Raw genomic sequence first — 20,370 nt, forward strand, 5'->3', positions numbered from 1 at the left:
GAATTCTTACCTAATATCCAAATTAGACATTTTAATTTTTATTTTAGTTCTTTACATTTTATGAACACACTAAGTATATTAGATAGATAGATAGATAGATAGATAGATAGATAGATAGATAGATAGATAGATAGATAGATAGATAGATAGATAGATAATTAGGAGTCATCCATGCAATAATATAAATGCGTATTAGTAATAATATGATGGCATATTGCCTGATGGCAGTGGGAACAAAGGACCTCCTGAACAATCTCAATCTCATTTCAATGACACTGCCTGATTAAATAAAAAATAACGAAATAAAATCAGGTGTTTACACTTTAGTACATCAGTTATAATAATATACACTCTGCACTCTGAGAGCTTTCATTTTTGATATGTCCAAGAGCAGAATGATGGAGCCATTTCTCCGTGGTTATTGTTATTTTTACTTGAGTGAATGGAGTGAACACTCGGTCCACCATTGCTCAGCGGTCACACAGTAACAGTGTGTCGCTCCATCACTGTATGACTGCACAGCGTGCACGCTGCAGCCTGGTTGTTTGTCAGTCTTCGCGGTCCTCCTGAGCTCTGAGTGGTGCTGTCTCGCCTCTGTCGCCCTGTGAGATCTGCCTTCCATTGCACTCCTCCACCAGCGGACTGAGCAGGCCCCTCGCAGCCGCTACACGGTGGCCCCCGAGCCGGGCTGATTCCCACCACAGACCCGGCAGGTGTGACGGTGGTGGTACACCGGAGAACGGCGGGCAACATATCCCCCCCTCTGGATGTTGGATTTACGGACTGATCCGCGGGAAGAAAAAAAAAAGAAAAGCAAAAGCCCGGGCTGTGATGAAACCCTAAACAAAGTGCGACACACACACAAGCCCGTGCACATCATAAACGGGCCTGTCTTGCTTTGCAACTTTGCGCGTGTGCCCCTCTGCAGGGGCTAACGGCCGATCATCATAGGTGAGGCTGGTGAAATTATTGTCTGGGGGAGGGTGACGCGCACTTCACAGCGGCCCCTGCGCTGTCAGACGAGGAAGTGAGGATTCAATACACGCCCATTTCAGCCTGTGTCGACCCTGCTGAAAAAGCCCCGACCCGTTTATCTGATAACACGGCAGCGGACTTTATAAACATGCGCTCACTTTCGGAAGGACGACACCGGGAATAACCTGCAGGACGACGGCCGATTTCAGAGGTAGGTGGCCGGGGAGCTTTACGCATAACGTGGTCATGACAATTCCCCAAAATGTTATTATCGTGAGACTTCTCCGCTGTGGAGGCCTGTCTCCATCTTTTTTTTTTTTTTTTTTTAATAGTCACATGCATGATCTCTGGCCTGACTGTGTGCACCGTGACTCGTTACTATCGCCGTGATCGTCTGAGGGAGAGTACAGTGAGGCGGGCACGTTGAGTGAACAGGCTGCGGGCCAGATGTCAGCATCTGCCCGCTGCGCGTGGAGTGGCACCTGCCTGCGCGGTGATGGTGCGTGGATTCAGCTGAGTTCAGGCTGCAGACTGAGCACACCGAGACCCCCCCCCCCCAACACGCCACCGTACAAAACCGCTCGATGGTGTCCACCCACCTCCACATGTCTGCAGCCTAACTGCTCAGATAACTTGGAGTGGGGTTCACCCTGGAGTGACATTAGGCTACTCCTCCTTCTCCACTGATTAAGACTGTTCAAACTCCATGCGCTGATTCTACACCTGAAACAGCTGGTCTATTAATCGATTATCAGAAGATTATTGATTAATCATTGAAGGAATTTGACTGAAGTGACTGAAATTCACTGATTCCAGCTCATTTTTTCCACCTTTACATATTTAAAGGTGTCACTGTGGAGCCTGAGAACATGTGTCACTACCTGCAGTCATTTTATAGACAGAAATATTTATAAATTAATCAATAAACTGATCAGATTGACTCATCAATAATGAAAATAATGATTAGTTGCATCCTTTAACAGTCCTACATTTTAGTTTTTGATCCATAAGATGTATTTGTGTTTTTAAGAACCAAAAACCATCTCAATGTAGTTTTACGTCTCTTCTCTCAGTCTCATTGATGAGCCAATCAGAAGAGAGGCTCTGAGCCTCTCTTCTGATTGGCTGACTGTTTTCTGAGTGATCCAACAAAAATATATCAGATTTCAGGTAAAAACACTCCGAAAACTGAATCCTGCGAGGTTTGGATGGTGGGTCCAGGTGGACAGGGCTTGGTGACTGCTTTGTTGTGACATCACAAAGTTACAGGAAGTCTTGATGGCTCGTTTTAAGGCTCAGTTTCTGAATACAGGCTGTGTGCATTTCTCTGTGGACTGAGGCTTTGATACTTTCACACTTTCACACACCTGCTTTATAATCAAACTACACATGGACAGAGACCTTTAGACTGGATGGACCTTTAAGTGCTACAGTATGTTTTGCATTAAAATCACTGATCTGAAAGCAAAACTATTTATGTGTCACTGATTAATTCCCAGATAATATAGTGCACCATAGCACTCCATGTAAGAGTATTATAAATATGTCATAATGATATTAGAACTATATTAAAAATACATTTAAATCACTTTAAATAAACAGAATAGATGTGGTGATCCATCATTTATATTAGTTCAAAAAGAAGCTGAAGATTCGATCAGCGTTGCCTCTCTGTGGTGACCACGCTCGGTTTCACACTGGGAGATTTCCTGCTGGTGAAGCTCTGAAGATGCTACAGCAGAAAGCTCTCGCGGTCGGGAATGGTTCATGCATCTTGAAGGACTGGAAATCTGTTGGTTCACGTACCTTTAAACTGTCGACTTTTACAGAGTAACTTCCTCTTAATTGTAAAGGTCGACAGGATCTGGGAAACTTTTGAAACGACCTGGACAAAGATATGGACTCTGAAGCATAAGCAGGGCTGTGAAAGTACACCGACTTTCCTGCATCTTATTTTAGTCTTTAATAAATTGGAGAACGTGAACGCTGTTAGTTTGTTTTCTTTGTGGGTTTGAAGAGTGAGAATCTAGTGTTTGATCACTGGATGTAGATACAAAATTTAGTCAAATAATCAAACTAACTTCTTCAGATTACTGTGGTGAGGCCGCAACGACTACAATAAATAATTATTTTCATTATCCGTTGATGTTTTTCTTGATTAATCGATCAAATAAAAGTCAAAAATAATCAAAGTCTAACTTGAGTTCAGATGACGTGAGGAGATAAAAAGCTTTCTAATGTCGTTTTAAACTCAGTTACACAACCACACTCGCACTGTAACTGCCTGCAGGATGATTCTTCTTTTGTCTTGACATCGTTGGGTCAGATCAAACCGCTGCCATGGCTCTAATCCAAAACACACGGCTGAAGTTGATAGTGGCGGTGTCGTGTGTCAGTCAGTTTGCAGAGTGAAATTTCAGCAGTCAGTGTTGTGGTCTGAAACTCTCACTTCAGCATCAGTGACGGGCATTTGTGATCGGTGGAAGGGATGAAGGGCAGCTGTCAGGTTATCACGTCCTCAAAACGAACCAGCGATTGTCTGAACATATTCACTACATCAGTCTCAGAAAACTAATATTTTATATTCTGGGTCTAGTTTTCATCCTTGAGTGTGGATCGCCTTTCAGCTTAGTCAGACATGATATTTGTTTTAGGATTTTTTTTTAGGTTTTGGTCTCGTCATTGTTCCTTGTGGTTGGAGGAAAACAAGCTTTAAGGCGTCAGACGAGATTTTAGAAACACTCCAGTCATGAGTCAGAGTCCCTCAAATCTACCCAAACAGACAGAGGCTAAAATGTTTTTTTGATTTTTCATCATTAGCTGTTCAATTATTGTCTTTAAGTTTTATTTAATTAGAGCAAACACTTTATTTTACAGGTCTGTAGCTTCCACTTTATTTCCAGCTAATCTCCTGGAAAGAACCATATGATTTTGGTGCTAATTACAGGTAAATTAAAGAGTGATCAGCTGGTACACCTCCAGTTATTTCTAAATGCTAAGCTAACGCTACCCTGAGACTTTTATTCAGAGGACAGCAGGTGAGCTCCACATGCAAAACAGTTTCCAATGATAAAATAAATGAGGGACTGGGATTTAAATGGAGCCGTTTCTTCCTTGGAAATTCACTGGAAGTCAATAATAAACTCAACACGACTAACTGAACCCACTAAGATAACAGCCTCAGAACTTTGCCTCTGTAATTTGAGCCAAACTACGCAACATTACCAAGAACTCCTCGGACAGTAAACATCTGCTTATGAATTAAACATAACTCAAAATAACTTCAACCTTTCTTCAATTTTACACCAGATTACATCGTTCTTTCCAGGAAACGTTTTAGGAAATCAGTCGAACACCAGAAGGCCACTCAGGGAGAACAACATGCACCAGACTTCCGAGAAAGAACTTTAAATTCAAAGTAAATGATCCGGATCTGGTTCAAAATTCAATGTGTTCATCTCAGACCGACATCCCATCCCTCCACCAAGTTCGGTGCAAATCGTTTCAGTAGTTTTTGTGTAAACTTGCTGACAAACGAACAGACACGGGGGAAAACAAGCTCCTTGGTGGAGACGATAACAGATCCATCAGATAAAGTGTTATTGTTTTATTGACCATTAAATTAAGTGTTGTCTAATACACACCTGGTAGACAGGTGTGGAGAGAGGTGACATCATATGAAAGGAAAGTTTTAATTTCAGCACACAGTCAGTCTGAGTTTATTACAGATGCAGCATTTAAATTATTGCAAATGTTGCATCGATGATTCCTGATTCTTATCTATCAATCTATCTATCTATCAATCAATCAGTGTGCTACAGTGTTGAAGGATGGACAGGGAGCTGGTGCGTCAGACCCCATCAGACCACGGAGAGTCCACCAATGGAACCAGCCCTCAGACCTCCGCCACCACACCCGACTCCTCCACCCCGACCACCCCCACCCCTCCTCGGCTCACCCCCAACCCCATGCTGCTGGACTCCCCTGCGCCCACGCTAACCCCCACCACCTCCTCCCCTCCTCCCCCTCTCACCCCTGCTCCCTCCGTGTCTGCGACCCACGGCCCAAAGGTGGCGGCGGCGGCGGCGGCAGCAGCATCTCCCCACATCCTCGTCCCCGCTCCCCCTAAACTCACCTCCACTGCGACCCCCGCCCTCCGCACGTACTCTCGCCCGATCCTTCCCTCCCCGACCAGCGTCTCCAAAACATCTCCCGCCACACAAACCTCCCCCTCCTCCTCCTCCTCTTCCCTTGCCATAGCCAGCACAGCCTCCCCCCTCGTCTCTTCTTCTTCTTCTTCTTCTGCAATGCACAGCAACACCACCATGTCCACCAAGACCTCCACCAGCCTGACCAACGGGAACACAAGGCCTGTATCCACGCCGACCTCCACACCAATCACGCCCTTTCACACACCAGCCAGTCCACCTGGCAGACAGGTAACAGAAGCGCACGCACGCACACAAGCACACACACACACACACACACACACACACACACACTCTGAATTTCTACAGAACACACACACATTTCCACATGACCCAAAGACACCACATCTCACTGTAAAGGAATAGTTTTACCTTTTGGAAATACACCTTCTCTCCGGTTAGTAAATACAAAGTTATGGCCAGTTAGCTTAGCTTAGCACTAAGACAGCAAAAAGGAGGCAACAATGGCCGCCAACCGGCACCGACATGTACATACTGGTAGGTGGATTCAGTCACTCTCCAACAGAGCCAGGTTGCCCCCCGCCCGTTTCCAGTCTTTATGCTAAGCAAAGCTAACCAGCTGCTAGCTCCGGCTCATCTAATGCTTCAAAAACACTGTAAAAGAGCAAAAGATGGTTTGTTTAATAAGCTGGTTCAGTCTTACATAATGAACGGAATAGAGGTTGTTATGTCAAGTGTATTATGGGAAATGTAGTTCCATTATATCTCTATCTTCAGCTGTTTCACTTTGTATATTTCTGGTTGAATAACTCTGTAAAATCCTGTGGGAAGACAAAGAGCAACTTTACACCACGACTTCCTCGTTTTATTTTTGCTGAATGAAGTAAGAATTTCGGCTCCGTTTGACTCCAGTTTGTGAGTTGCTTCAGTTTTTGCTGTTGAAGGGAACGTTTCCTCAAAACGTCGGTTTGAGTTGATGCCTGATTTCGCAGCTGCTACAGCGTGAGTGCAGGTGTGACGTGCTGTTTTAACGGCGTGGTTCATGAACGCAATGCAGCTAGAAGACGTGTTGTCTTTAGAGGAAGGGATGCAGCATCACAGACAGAGTTTACAGACTCTCAGCACCCACACAGAAATGTAATATATGACAAATATGTCCCTTTATCAAGTGATGTTGCCATATATGTCACTTATAAGTGGATTTATTATCACATATATACATCATGTGGATATATGAAGATACAGTTTATAACATATGAAATGCCCATAGTAAAATCTGTATATGTACATAAATTAAAAATATCTATGTGATGATTTTTTTTACATAGAATACATGTTTTCTATGTAATAATTATGTGTAAAGATTAATTTATTTATGCAAGATTATTAAAACAACATACATGTTAAAAAATGTGTATGTTTATCTTATTAATTCCTCATTAGTTTTAAACATGTCTAACTTAAAGTGGTGTCAGAACCTACTGTTTATAATATCAACATATACTGTGAGGCTTTGGTGTTGATATATATTTATGTAACATCTGTCTACAATATAAGCATACATACATAAATGTATATATTTGTATAGAGTACATATAAATGTCAATATATAAACCTGTTCCAATTTCTAATAAATTATAAATATATGGAAATTCAAAATATTACATTTGTGTATGGGACATGTTGCTCATAGAATAAACATTAAAAACAACTGCACTACATTTAGATGAACTGGTCCCAGAGCGCTGGTGTTGTGTCTACTGGTTCACCGTCATGGACTTACTGGGACACTGACCCCTCGTTAACGGTCTGTCGTGAACCAACAGCATCATCCAGACGAGAGAAAGTCTGAGCTGATAAAAAAAAAATGTTGATGCACTCAGGCGAGTCGCCTTCAGTTATTACTGTGTGCTCAAAGCAATATTAAGGAGCAGCAGTAAGTGGTGCAGGGAGCGCTCTGCAGACTTTTTATTGCCCTGGGTTTTTGCAGCTTGAGAGGGAAGAACCTGCAGACGTGACTCAGGGCTGTAAAAATGTACTAACGAGGAAATATTTCTACTCATAACTAATATTTAATAATAATTAAGCTGTGAATCATGGTGCTTTTTGTTGGAAAGATGCAAATACAACATCATCTCAAAGAAAACATCGCAAACTAAAGTACAATACTTGGATTAGATTTGTTTATCTTACTTTCTTGTGTCTCCCCCCTTTCTGAAATCAAATCTACGCCCTAACTACAGACTATAACCAGACTGTGCCTCCTGTATATTGTACATACTGTTATAGGAGGTAGTCTGGAGGTCTTCAATCATACAGGTTAGTGCAGTTCAAAGTGCTTCACAGATGAAGGACAAATCAAATCCAGTAAGAAAGCTGAGAATGAGACACAATAACATAGATTTAAAAAGCTAAAATAGCATCTTGTTGAAAAGCATTCTGGGATAAGAAACTGAATGAGGAAGAGTTTGTTCAGGATAAACGCCTTCGTATATGAACTTATTTTCGTTTTATCCCACACTCTCTCTCTCTGGATTTAAATCACAATTAAGCCAATGTTAGACTGTATTTTATTTATATTTATTATAAATGTTTGTATTTAACATTTTACGTCTGAGAACTTCAGTTTTAGTTTGAAAACTAGTCTCCAGAAATCTCAGACCAGTGTTGTGTGGCTCTAAACCTTAATCCTCTTGACCTCTGACCTTTCAAAGCACGGACAAACAGATCACCGCTCACCACTACGCCTGAACACATAACACGTCTAATTTTAAAAAGGAGCGCTGAACACACTCGTCCCAGGTCTTACATATAAATGATCGACATGATGACATGGAAGATAAACTGCGTAGGTGATGTGTACCTGCAGGCTGAGTGTGTGTCTGTCTCGGTCAGTGTGTGTGTGTGTGGTGTGTGTGGTGTGTGTGTGTGTGTGTGGTGTGTGTGTGTGTGGAGGGGGTTACAGTTTCCTCTCTGTTTGCTTTCATCTGATGTTTCACATCCTCAGTCTCAGGTCACACGTCTCTGTCTGTTTGCTTCGTGAAAATAAAACTAAAGCTGAACTGTGAGACAGACACGCGCGCGCGCGCGCACACACACACACACACACACACACACGTGCTACTACATCTACTTCACAACCAGGCGCCCATTATGTAAAGAGAGATGTTTAAAGGTGTTGAAGACTGAATCTTATATTTTTCATCACTTTATCAACTTTTTTTTAATGTAATTAAAAAGGAATTCTTCACTAATAATCTGATGTTTTGAGAATCAAATGATCAAATATTCACTCAGATTTGAGCTTGGACTCACAGCAGCAACAATGGATGCCAGAAATCTGTTTAAACCCGCCCTGCAGCGTAACCCACCTCTCCGTCGTTCATCCTAACTGCCGCTCTGCTCATAATTTGCTAATCATCATCCTTCTTCAGTCGAGGCGTCTGAGCTTCGAGGAGCGTGGAGGACATGTACTGAACAGACGGATCAGTGATGGAGAAGTGGATTATGCTGCAGGAGAAGTTTAAAGATGTTTCAATTCATTTATTTATTTATTTGCTCTGACTCTGGATGATCCACTGTAACTGATGTGACTCCATCTGACTGCAGCTGCCGTCCTCCATGAGGCAGCAAACTCTCAATCCTTCGACCAACAAAATATTGATTTTACAGCGAGTATTCCTTCAAACAAGCCAATCTGAGCTGATTAAAAACCACTGCACCATCTATATATTCACTAAACCTTTTAGTGCCTTTCATCAAGAACAACAGGAAGTTCAGTTTAAGGACGTCATCTGTAGTTTGACTTTGACATTATTAAATATCAAGAGATGGAAAATATGATGATAAACTGTTTTAAAGTGCTGCTCTGTACTGAAAAATGGAGATTCAACGTTTTTGGGTTTAGATGAACGATTACAGAAATTGGTTGTGATATATTATGTCATGTATTTATGGTCTTTTAATTAAGTGTATGTTTCCATTGGGAGTAAATATTAGGGCTGCACAACTAATCCAAATTGCAATATCCAAATTGCAGGAGCTGCATTTCTTTTTTTGATAAAGGTAAAATGTGTTACAACATTGTTGTGCATTGTTAGCACCATAAGCGTTTGTGATGCTACAGAGACAACAAACCATATTCTCCAGACACAAAGGAACAGGTTTGTTTGGTACAAGACCAAGAAAAATCACAACATCTTTATTATTTAATGCAAAAACTACAATTCCAACTGAAATCTGCCAAAATAATCGCAATATGATTATTTCTTACGTATCGTGCAGCTCTGTTAAATATTGTATTTCATGACGACAGTTCTAAAAGAATCGATTGATGAAGGTAAGGAAGCTGAAAACATGCGGTGAATAAAAGAAAACAGTTGCATTGTGTTTTAATTTGGTTTAAATTCAAAGCTTCTGAGTCCAGTTCGTACCTGGAGTAGATGTAAATATAATTTACCTTGCTTTGCCTGGGTGCAGTCTTAGGTGATGTCAGAGGAGAGGGCGGGGTCAAAGGCGATGCTCTCAGCCAATCAGTTCATCAAGTTCATCACTAAATTAGGAAAACATCCTGTTGTAACTTACAGTTTCTTGTTTCAGCATTATTCAACACACACTCTTTGGATTGTTTACTCTTATTGGTTTCCACCCTTTGTCCAAACACACACACACACACACACACACACAAGGAGATGTAATAAGAAGACGTCATCGCTCTGAAGCTTGTCCCTAATTGCTTCCCTTCCCTTGCCTTTCCTCCCACACCCTCCTCCCCCCTTTGTTCCAGGTATCACAGGCTCATCCTGTGGGCACACCTGGTCTAGTGCGAGCCAATCAGAACCCCTCTCCTGTCAGGCAGAGGGTATCCCAGCAGACATTGCTCCTAGGGAAAGGTCTCAAAGGGTCTGGCCAAGACCAGGTGCTGCTTAGAGCTCAGATGGTAACCCCCCACACACACAGACACACACACACAGACACACACACACACACAGACACACACTTACATAGATTTCTACATGTAATCTGGCTGCCCGCATCAGAAAAGATGACCAGTATTAAAATCAGGCAGCAGCGGGTAATGGGGGTGGGGGGTGGTCGGTGAGGGGGGCCAGGAGTTTCATGATACATTCAGGTTATGTAGGAAATACAAACGCTATGAGCTTTCATATAAAAACATATAATAAAACAGACGTTACGACTCACTCGCACTCATTCACCTTCACTGCTCAACTATGATCAGACTCTGTGCTTTAATCCCTGCTCTCCTCTGTTTGTTTCCTCTCTTCCTTCTTTCCTTCCTGCAGCTGATTCTTACATCTGCTATGCGACCTGCCCCATCCTCCTCCTCCTCCTCCTCTTCCTCCTCTTCCTCCTCCTCTTGCCTGTCCTCTAACCCTGCTTCCGCTCAGGTGAGCAGCCGAGCGAATACGACTTTTCGTGTGTGATTTATGACTTTCTGTTTTCAGATATGCTGTTTATAATTATAAAGTGGCAGATTTACCACTAAATGAAAGTAATTAGTCATTTTCCAAACAAACAGCTTCTAGATTATCACAGCGAACATCCAGTCTGTTCATTTTTTGCTAGTGATAAAGTTAAATTAAAGATTGACGGGCAGGAAAGCTGTGTTATTTCTGGAGCTGAAACTGACTCCTGTTGATTATTATGGATTGTTTCATCTAAAAAATATAGTAAAATAAAAAAAATAAAAAAACATATAAAAAAATATATAAAATAGTGAAAATTATTTTCATTTTATCTGCTCATATGTCTAAAACCCACAGAGATTCAGTTTATTATTATATAAGAAAAGCAGAAAATATTGAAGAGGCTGGAATGAGAGGGGGGATGGGATGCTAAGCTGTGATTGGACAGTCACTCTTTGGGGGAGGGGTTAAGCGCCCACCTTGAGTCAAAGCAGAAGTGGACAGTTGTGTTTGAGATCTAACTGAACATGTTTCTCTCCGTCTCCAGCTCCAGAGTCTCACCCTGAGGCCTCCTCCCCCCGGGGCCCTCACCATCCCCCCCTCCCTGCGTCTCAAGCCCCCGTGCTCGGCCCCGCCTCCCCTCTCTCGCCCCCACGCCCCGCTCTTCCCACCTCTCAGGCCGCGGCCGCAGCCCAGCACCACGGCAACGGAGAGCCCGACCACGCCCAGCCGCCACCTCTCCGTCCCACCTCCAAGTAAGTCCCCGAAGGAAAACTAAAACACAGGGTGTGATCACGGTGGAGGGCGGTGCGTTCAATGTGTCCAAGGAACAACCAGTTTCATTTGTCTTTTATTTGACTGAGATCTAAATACAGGCAGGGAAGGGTGCAGGTTCAGATTCAGAAGTTTATGATGAGTGTCACTGTGGTGTTTTAAACTGTAACTGTAAACTCATAAACACTGATTAAATCAGTGCTGGGATCAAAACACAGATGTTTTATGAGGAAGGAAACGCCCTTGACACATTTGTTAAAGCCCAACGATGCACAAAACCCCACGAGGCGTCTTTAAAAAAAGCCGCCTGTAGAACACCTTCCCCTCCTTTCTAAAGTGAAAACTACACATTTATAGAAAGTTAAAGAAAGAAATATTTTTTTAGGTTCCTGGAAAACTAAACAATGAAAGAAACAAAGTGGTTTAGCAGGTAACCTGATCCACTAATTTGCATATATTCACCAGTTATTCCTCAGGAAATGTTGTGTGTTTATCAGTTTGTGCAGCAATGATCTATAATGTTGTTCAGTCAAAAAAAAAAACAGAACAAGGGAAGAACAGGATCTGCAGGTAAACATGTTTTCATTCTCATGTTTTTTTTATGCTTTCAAGCCGACGACAGCCATATTGTTTTTGGGTCGTCCGTCCGTACGTCCCATTCTCAGACACGATATCTCAGTAACGCCTTGACAGAACTTCTTTAAATTTGGGTCAAACATTCACTAGGACTTAAGGGCGAACTGATTCTATTTTGGTGGTCAAAGGTTTTCGCCTAGTGAACGCAATATCTCAAGAACTCTGCAAGTGAACTCCTTCAAATTTGCCACAAACGTTCAGCTGGACTTAAATCTGTAACCTGAAACTAGTCTGAGGGAGGGGCGGAGGGAGTGTGAGTCCAAAAACTCATATATGACATGCAACACATATTTAGTCCGGGGGAAAATATTTAGTTAGTTTAAAACTGTTGAAGGGACTTAAGAAGATATTTAAAAGGAAAACTGTTCGGCTGCATCTGAATTCACTCACTCTCTCAGTCAGTCTCTGGGAAGCAGCAGCTGGTTTCTGATCACACACCTGTAGCTCACCTGTGTTCCTTCCTTCTCCTTCCTGCAGCTCTCTACTCTCCGGTCCGAGCCGTCCCCCTGAGGCCCAGACTTCACTCTCCGAACGGCCACAGAGCGGCGTCGCCCCGACAAACCTCAACCCTCCAACCGATCGCTGCTGCTCCCTCCGGTCAGGCCTCGCCCATCAGCAGGCCGCTGGCGGGACTGAAGAGCTGTCCGTTATCTCAAACTATGCTGGGTTCCAGCCAATCGCAGCACGGCTCGTTATCCATCACCAACCCCATGTCTGCTTCTTCCCACTTTGAGCGCTCGCCGTCTGCAGCGAGGCAGCTGCAAATCATCGCCCTCTCTTCGGGGCGCCAGCCTCAACCCGGAACGTACACCCATGCCGCGGTGCAGTCGCCGCCTCCAGTTGCAGAGCCGCCTGATCTCTCCAGCCAATCAAAGAGGACTTTGAGCAGTGAAGACGTGCTTCCTCTTCCTCTAAACCCCTCGATGCCAAAAACAACCTCTCCTCTGCCCTCACCTCCATCGCTCCTGAGTCCGGCCTCTCCTCCGAGTCAGGCCGGACCTCAATCACAAACTCTGGTCCACAAAGGAGAGGCGAAGGAGAGCGAGGAGCAGAGGGAGAGAGGACGAGGGGTGAGACAAGGAGTCAGAGATGAGGGGAGCGTGGGTAAAGACCTGAGGGTGGAGAGGGACGACCAAAGAGAGAAAGTGAAGGAGGAGAAACAGAGGCTGACGACAGAGAAGGAGATCAGTCAGAAAGAGCGGGAAGCTGAGGGAAGCAGAGAGGAGGAACAGATGGAAGTGACAGAGGAAGGTCAGAGCGACAGAGAGAGGAGAGACGAAGGTGAGGAGAAGAAGATGGAGGAGGAAGAGGAAGAGGAGGAGGAGGAGGAAGCCGCCATGGACCAGTCTGAGAAGCTGACCAGTCAGGTTCTCCATCAGGACCAGAACACAGATCCCACCCCAACGCCTGACACCGTTAAAGACTCCAGCATGGAATCCAAACCCATCCCGGGTCTTATTCCAGCCTCGGTTCCAGTCCAGACCTCAGCCCCTGTCTCGGCTTCAGTCCCAGCCCCCATCCCAGCACCGGCTCCAGCACCGGCTCCAGCACCGGCTCTTACAAACGAGGTCTCCGTCCAGAGTCAGAGGCTACAAGAGCCTCATCGAGACCTCCAGCCTGTCGGTCAGGAGGACTTCTGTGAGAACATGTCGACCCAGTCCGACAACCAGTCAGGTACCTGCAGCCAGCACATCAGTCTACTAATGACTAAAATATATGGTGAAGAAAAACTAATAAATAACTAATAATGAAAACATATAGAAACAACACTTTTGCCCCTCCCTTTCCGTGAGTAACAATAATAAAAAATTTATAAATAAAATTAATTAATTAAAAAATAAACAAATAAAAAAAATTGAAATAATAATAAAAGAATTTTTAAAAAAAACAAATTGAAAAAAAATAAAAAAATAAAAAATTAGCGTTAAAGGAGTCTCAGACCAAAACATGAACTAGATTTAAGATCATGTTTCTTGCTCAGGCTTCACTGGAACTGACTGGTTGAGCTGATGTTTTCTGTTCTGTGTTGCAGCTCTGTCCAGCCTCTCCTCTCAGTCTCCCCCCTCCTCACCCTTCATCACCCCCTTGGCGGAGAACCCTCCCCCCCTCCTCCCCGCCCAGACCGTCCACCCGACAGATCTCGGCCTGACGCAGCACGAGCCAGAGAAAGTCGAGAAAGCAGCCGAGGAGACGCGGCACCTGGCTGAGACCGAGACTGAGCCCGAGCCCCTCGGCCAATCGGAAGACGAGTCGGAGAGCTTCAGCCAATCGCTGAGCAGCCCCTGGGAGTCGAGGGCGTGGCCCGAGGGACGACAGGTTCTGACCCACCTGGTGGAGGGGTTTGTCATCCAGGAGGGGCTCCAACCGTTTCCTGTACGGACACACACACACACACTTACAAACCGTCACTATAATAATGATGTCACATGTATTTAAGAGCCTTGTCGTTGTGCAGGTGAACCGCTCATCCCTGCTGGTCCCAGAGCAGGTGGCCAAACCACAGGAAGTGAACGGGACCAATGGCAAAGCAGCGCTGCCCGTGACGGACACGATAAAACAAGCCGAGCACTCGACGGACTCCGAAGAAGAGGAGGGAGGAGACACGGACGACCCCGGGACCAGTAAGACTTATGAACCATTAATAGTAATAATGATTTTTACAGTTCTTAAGATTCAAAACTTTCCAATACTTCATAAGAAAAAGAAAATACTCGAGGAGATCCCCAGGTTGGGAACCACAGTCAGGCCGACCAGTTTATAAGCCCTTCACTCTGAAAAACAACCAGAGCTTTTGCACATTAGGTAATAAAAATGTGTCTCTCCGAACTGTGATGTGGAAATGTCCTTAAATGCACCAAGGATTTCAGCTGCATCTCTGTCTATGTGACAATAAAACACAGACAGTAACTGAGAAATTAAAAACAAAAGGTGACAATTTACTTGATAAAATGCACCAAAGCAGAAAGTCACATATTTAAACAGCTTGTTTTGTCTGAACTAAAGATTTTCTATTTAAAAACAGATAAAAGAAGCAAATCTTGAACCAGAAAATACATTTCTTAAATATATAAAGTTATAGGTTGATTCTCATAGATGTACTGAAATGGTTGGAAATCAATCTTTAATGATGGTTTGGTTTGGAAAACGCAGTAATTTAAAGTATAAGTACATTGCGAAAACGTGTTATATTGTGCGTAACAAAGGGTTAAGACATGCAAAACCATCAGTATGTTCATCTGACACTTGAGCTGTAGCTTCCTCTGCGGTGGAGTGGTGACCAAGCTCAACACCACAGTCAATTAGTCAATAATCAATTAATCATTTGAGTTATTTTTAGACGTTTTGGACTCTTGGTCTGACAAAACAAGCAATTTGAAGACATTCACTTGGGCTAAAGATAATTGTAATTTCTGTGTTTTCTGACATTAATCAATGACGCAGATTAATTGACAATGAAAATAATTGTTAGTTGCAGCCATAGTCAACTCTATAAACAAAATTTGGACACTTTGTGCTGCATCTATTTCTCCAAAGTCTAAAAGTCTGGACTTGAAATAGTCTGATCCTCCTTCTTCTAAATATCCAATGCCCTGGATAAACATCTATTCTCATGTATTTAGATTAAATTCTGGCCTGTGCAGCTTTAATTGCTCCTAAATAAAACAGTTGACCGTGAACGTGTTTGTCTCTCTGGCTCACAGGGTCGGGTCACAGGGACCGAACGGTGCTGCACTGCCAGTTCTGTGGGAAGAGAGGCCACGCGCACAACTTCATGCGGTCCAAGCGCTTCTGCTCCACTTCCTGTGCACGAGGGTGAGACCTGATTTTATTGGCTTGAAAAACTAAAGAAAACAGGAGGAAGAGGGCTGCTACGGTGTCATGTGACTGTAGCACAGTGTTTGTAGAAGACACAGTGTGTTATGCGTGTTTATGAGGGTTGCTGTCACGACAGCAGCGCTGGCAGGATGTGGTGGAGATACAACACAGGTGTCAAATACAGATATGAGTGTGAATCAATGCAGCAGAACGAGGAAACATCACCACGTCTTCTTGTCTCTCCCTCTCTCTGTGTCTCTCTGTCAGGTTTAACGTTCGTCTGACGAAGCGACTGCGAGCTCTGAGCGCAGGCAGCCGCTCGGAGAGGCCTCGACCCGCTCTGAACAGGGCAGAGTCGGTGCCTGGGAAACCTCTTTTACTGCGGCTGGTACGGACACTGAACTAACCACAACTTTAAAAACACTGACACTGAATGAAGCTCAGCATACTGAAAGCTGGAGCTCACTTTACATAGTTCACTTCACTCCACTCAACACGCAGCAAAATGTACATTTACATTTACCCCAATTAAGGCTGCAACTAATGATTAATTATTCAGTCTATAAAATGTAAAGAAAAGAAAGAAAAAAAAAAGTAAGGACCTAATCCAAACGGGACCAGACAACACTAAGACCCTGTACAAATAGACCTGAGGGATCTTTTTATATTTCACTCTCATCCCATCTTGCTGGACTCAGGTCTCAGTTGCTGGGAAACCAGGAAGCTACTGATGCCACAGCGATGGCCTCAGATTGATTTGTTTTGTTCGACCAAGAGTCTAGAACTCAGAGATCTTCAGTTTACAGTGATATAAAGCAAAGAAAAGCAGCAAGTTTTCACGTTTGAGAAGCTTAACATTAATAAGATTAATATTTCTCTAATCAAATAATCATATTAGGGATCATTCTAAACCTCAGACAAATCCAAATAGCTTGGCTGATATTATAAATATCATAATTCTAGTAAATCACAGACGTTTATCAGATGATAAACAAACAAAGATGATAAACAAAGAAGCTGCCACAGAAAAGCTAAAGAGGTTTGTTCATCACAGAGCATCGCTATTTTGGCCTTTAATAACCAGATTCAACAGATCCTGAGTAAAGTGGTTTGTTTATATTATGTGTTCATGTAAAAGAAAGTTTATTGAATGTGTTTGTACTCTCAAATATCAGTGTTAACGTCTGAAATCCTACACGAGCTCTACACAACAGAGGATTTAGCATGTTAGCATGCTAACATTCAGCATGCATGCTTATAAGCTAGCAGTATGACGCATGACGCATGTATGTATCGTGCTAACAGAATATTAACCACGTCATGTTTAGCTCAGCATGTTGTCCCGCGTTCTAACATTTTAAAGTGACAACTCCTCCCCTCACTGTTAAACACTCACCTGCTGAAGACGTGAACTTGAGCGTGCCGTTTCCTCCCGAGAACAGAGACGGCGGCCATTTTAGATTCAGTCACTGTGGTTTCTATCAGTGACACGTCGTCGTTTCACGGTGTTAAAGGTGTAAAAAACATCCACAGAAACTTCATAAACTACTCCCGTGTCTCCACTGCCGGCTAAACACACTCTTTCAGTCTCAGTCTGCTCACACAGGTTTCGACTTAACGAGCAGCTGTGACTTCTGGGAAGTGAAGTTTAAAAGGGTTCTGAAGCCTCACAGCTGTTTCTGGTGCAGTTTCTAAAACCAGGAAAACAAATTTGGTGCAAATATGCAAAATATCTTCTAGAGCTACAGCTATTTATATTGGGAATAGTTCATAAAAACTTACAGTTGTTGGATACTTTATAATCTGATGCAGTGTTTTAGATTTAGTATATGTACATTTGGTTACTTCCTGTGTAGTCCCCTACAAGAATGTTATTCCTGGCAGCACAGAGAGGATTTGAATTTTATTCCTGCATGTTGCAAAACAAAAAACACAGACACTACATCTGAACAGTTCGTTTAATCCACAAAATGTTGGTGGAGAGAGCTTGGAGCTAAAATCTTTCCTGTGTCCCTGATAACAAAAGGTGGATTTAGCTACTGAAGCGCCATGACATTTAGAAACTCTTTATCTGGAGTTTTTATTGACGTCACTGTGGGTGGATGAAGCCACAGCTGACCTCTAGTGGCCGTTAGAGGAACTGCATCTTCAACTCAGCCATGGTGCTTTGAGGATTTCTTTCCCTGAGAGCAGGTTTATTCAGTCATGTAAAGTAACTGGGGTACTTTTACTTGAGTATTTTCATAATATACTACTTCTTTTACTTCACATTTCTTTGACTTTTTTTTTTCTTATTTGTTACCTTTCAGATTAAGAGTTTACATAAAAACAAATAGTAATTTTAATATAAAATACAACACATTTTTAAACATTAAACCAATTGTTACTGAATTTTGAATTTTTTAACAAAGAAGCAGTGTGTAGTTGTGTAGTTGCTTAGTTGGGGGCCATTGTTGTGTTTCAGACATGAAGAGATTCTCCCTCTAAATTTTTCAGATTCTGAATTTGTGAATGTTGAAAAAGGAAATTAATTATTGCAAATTTTAATTGAAGTTTTATTCAGAGAAAAAAAAAATCCAGATACGAATTTCAATACAAAAACATTTTACTAAATCAGATCCTCAGGTGTCAAATAAATACAGATGAACTTACCTGTCTTCTAACCTCCAGCCTCGGGATCTGTGGAGTGCTGGTCGGCGTGAGAAGGAGGGAAAGGAGAAGGCGGTGGCAGCAGAGGAGGAGGAGGAAGAGGAGGACATGGAGGGAGGAGGGGAGGAGGAAGATGATGACGGAGGAGAGGAAGATCCTGCTGTTGCCATGACAGCAAGGATGGAGCGCCGGGCGGCTCGGAGAGCACGGAGGGCGTCTGCGCCCGCCATGACCACCTCTACGCCCACCACCACCTTCAAACCCGCCCCCTCGCAGTGGAGTGTGGAGGAAGTAACCGCCTTCATACACACACTGCCAGGTAAATTCATCAATAAGTCTCAGAGTAGACATGAATTTAATTCCTCACATGTGGAGCGTCTCGGTGAAAAGTGTCAGTTTGATTTATACAAACACTCAAGTGCCTTAATAGTCAGCAGATGGGTGGTGGGGGGCGGGGCTCATTCACTGCTTCTCCATCCAATTAAGTGTTTCACAAAACGCTGAAATTAACCGCTGGATGAGGTAACGTGAAAACTCTTAACCACCAGCTGTGAGTCTGACATCACTGAGAAAGTCGAGAGCGAGTCGACAGCGGGTTAGTCGCTGCTCTGTGTTCACACAACAAAATAATCAAACCCGAGATTCACTGAAAATGTGTCGGACAGCAGACAGTTATTTCTGCTCCTGTTAAGCAGCTCTCCTTCACTTTTAGCAAATTCGACCACATGATGATACTAAGGTAAATTACCATGTATATTTAAATATATAAATCAAGGATTTTTTCATACAAATAATGCATCCACAAGCACTTTAAGATAAACTGTTAAAGGTAAAATGCTTTTGGAAACAGAGTGGAGCTGCTGTGACTAAATGCAAAATAATCTCTGATTTCAGCTTCTCAGTTCTTCCAGTTTTTAAACCTTTTAGAAACGAATCAATTAATCAGTAATGAAAATAAACAAATAAACAGTTGCAACCCTAAAGCACAGTGTCATGTAGACTGATTTAAGCGGCCAGGACCAAACCAGGAAAAACAGACCCTGCCCAAGGTGTTCCCCACCTCTCACCCAGAGCATGCTGGGATAGGTTTTAGCCCCATGTGAAAAAAACAGCTTTAACCCTCGTCTTTGTTTTGTTGTCGTGCTCAGGCTGCAGTGACGTGGCAGAAGCTTTCCGGCTGCAGGAGATCGACGGCCAGGCTCTGCTGCTGCTGACCGAGGACCACCTGATGACCAGCATGAACATCAAACTGGGACCGGCTCTCAAGATCTGTGCTCACATCAACGCACTGAAAAACCAATGAAAGAGAGAGAGAGAGACAAAAAAGAAACACCAAGAGCAAAAAGAGAGAGTTTGAGGGGTTTGATGTGGAAGGAAAAACAGGCAATAAAGACATGAGAGAAGACAAAGAGAGTTTGAAAACAAAAGCTTGACACCAAGGATGACAGAACAAAGTCACAAAAAGAGATTCACGGTAATTTATGAGATTATAAATCGAGGTGTGGCCTTAGCAGACGGGAACAGAGGAGGTGTGCAAAAGCATGAAGATACCAGAGTCCAGGAGAAATTTAATCCGTTTTGGGCCCTCTGACTGTAGCAGGAGACCGGGGGGGGTTTTGTAACTTTGTGTATATTTTACATGCCGCTGGAGAGTGTAAATTTGAAGCTATTTCACGAAGGATTTTGAACATTTAATATATAAAATTTGTCTATTTAGTTTTTTTAGAACGTGACGTCAATGACAAATCTATCCAGTAGCTAACATAACCGGTGTGTGTCAAAGAAAAAATAATAATAATACGTAGACTTTGTAAGTGATTAATGAAAGTTTAATGTTTTATATCACTATATTCTGTGGATTAAAAAAAGTCACTATCAGGGTAGAGACTGGTGTCTTTAATCGTCACATTTTTATGGTATCCTGC

The 20,370-nt window shown here is 43.0% G+C and overlaps 1 protein-coding gene across 1 annotated transcript; it reads left to right on the forward strand.

Annotated features, from left to right (window-relative positions):
• Positions 1-228: 228 nt before the first annotated feature.
• LOC111238324 (polyhomeotic-like protein 3) lies at positions 229-20,365 on the forward strand. Its single transcript, XM_022767764.1, has 12 exons — positions 229-1,186; positions 4,787-5,414; positions 9,931-10,083; positions 10,448-10,552; positions 11,118-11,325; positions 12,458-13,654; positions 14,013-14,353; positions 14,436-14,601; positions 15,682-15,793; positions 16,064-16,184; positions 18,467-18,764; positions 19,594-20,365. Exons 2-12 carry the CDS (start codon positions 4,806-4,808, stop codon positions 19,746-19,748), a joined length of 3,465 nt encoding a protein of 1,154 aa, XP_022623485.1. The 5' UTR covers positions 229-1,186; positions 4,787-4,805; the 3' UTR covers positions 19,749-20,365.
• The last annotated feature ends 5 nt before the right edge of the window (positions 20,366-20,370 follow it).

Source organism: Seriola dumerili, unplaced genomic scaffold, assembly GCF_002260705.1.
Source record: "Seriola dumerili isolate Sdu_G_001 unplaced genomic scaffold, Sdu_1.0 BDQW01001298.1, whole genome shotgun sequence".
NCBI classification, from domain to species: domain Eukaryota; kingdom Metazoa; phylum Chordata; class Actinopteri; order Carangiformes; family Carangidae; genus Seriola; species Seriola dumerili.

Bases quoted from the DNA above. Each gene is read 5' to 3' on its own strand.
- LOC111238324 (XM_022767764.1), top strand. From the start codon at position 4,806: ATGGACAGGGAGCTGGTGCGTCAGACCCCATCAGACCACGGAGAGTCC. The intron at 14,354-14,435 runs GTACGGACACAC...GTCGTTGTGCAG, and splicing joins AGGGGCTCCAACCGTTTCCT to GTGAACCGCTCATCCCTGCT. The intron at 14,602-15,681 runs GTAAGACTTATG...TCTGGCTCACAG, and splicing joins CACGGACGACCCCGGGACCA to GGTCGGGTCACAGGGACCGA.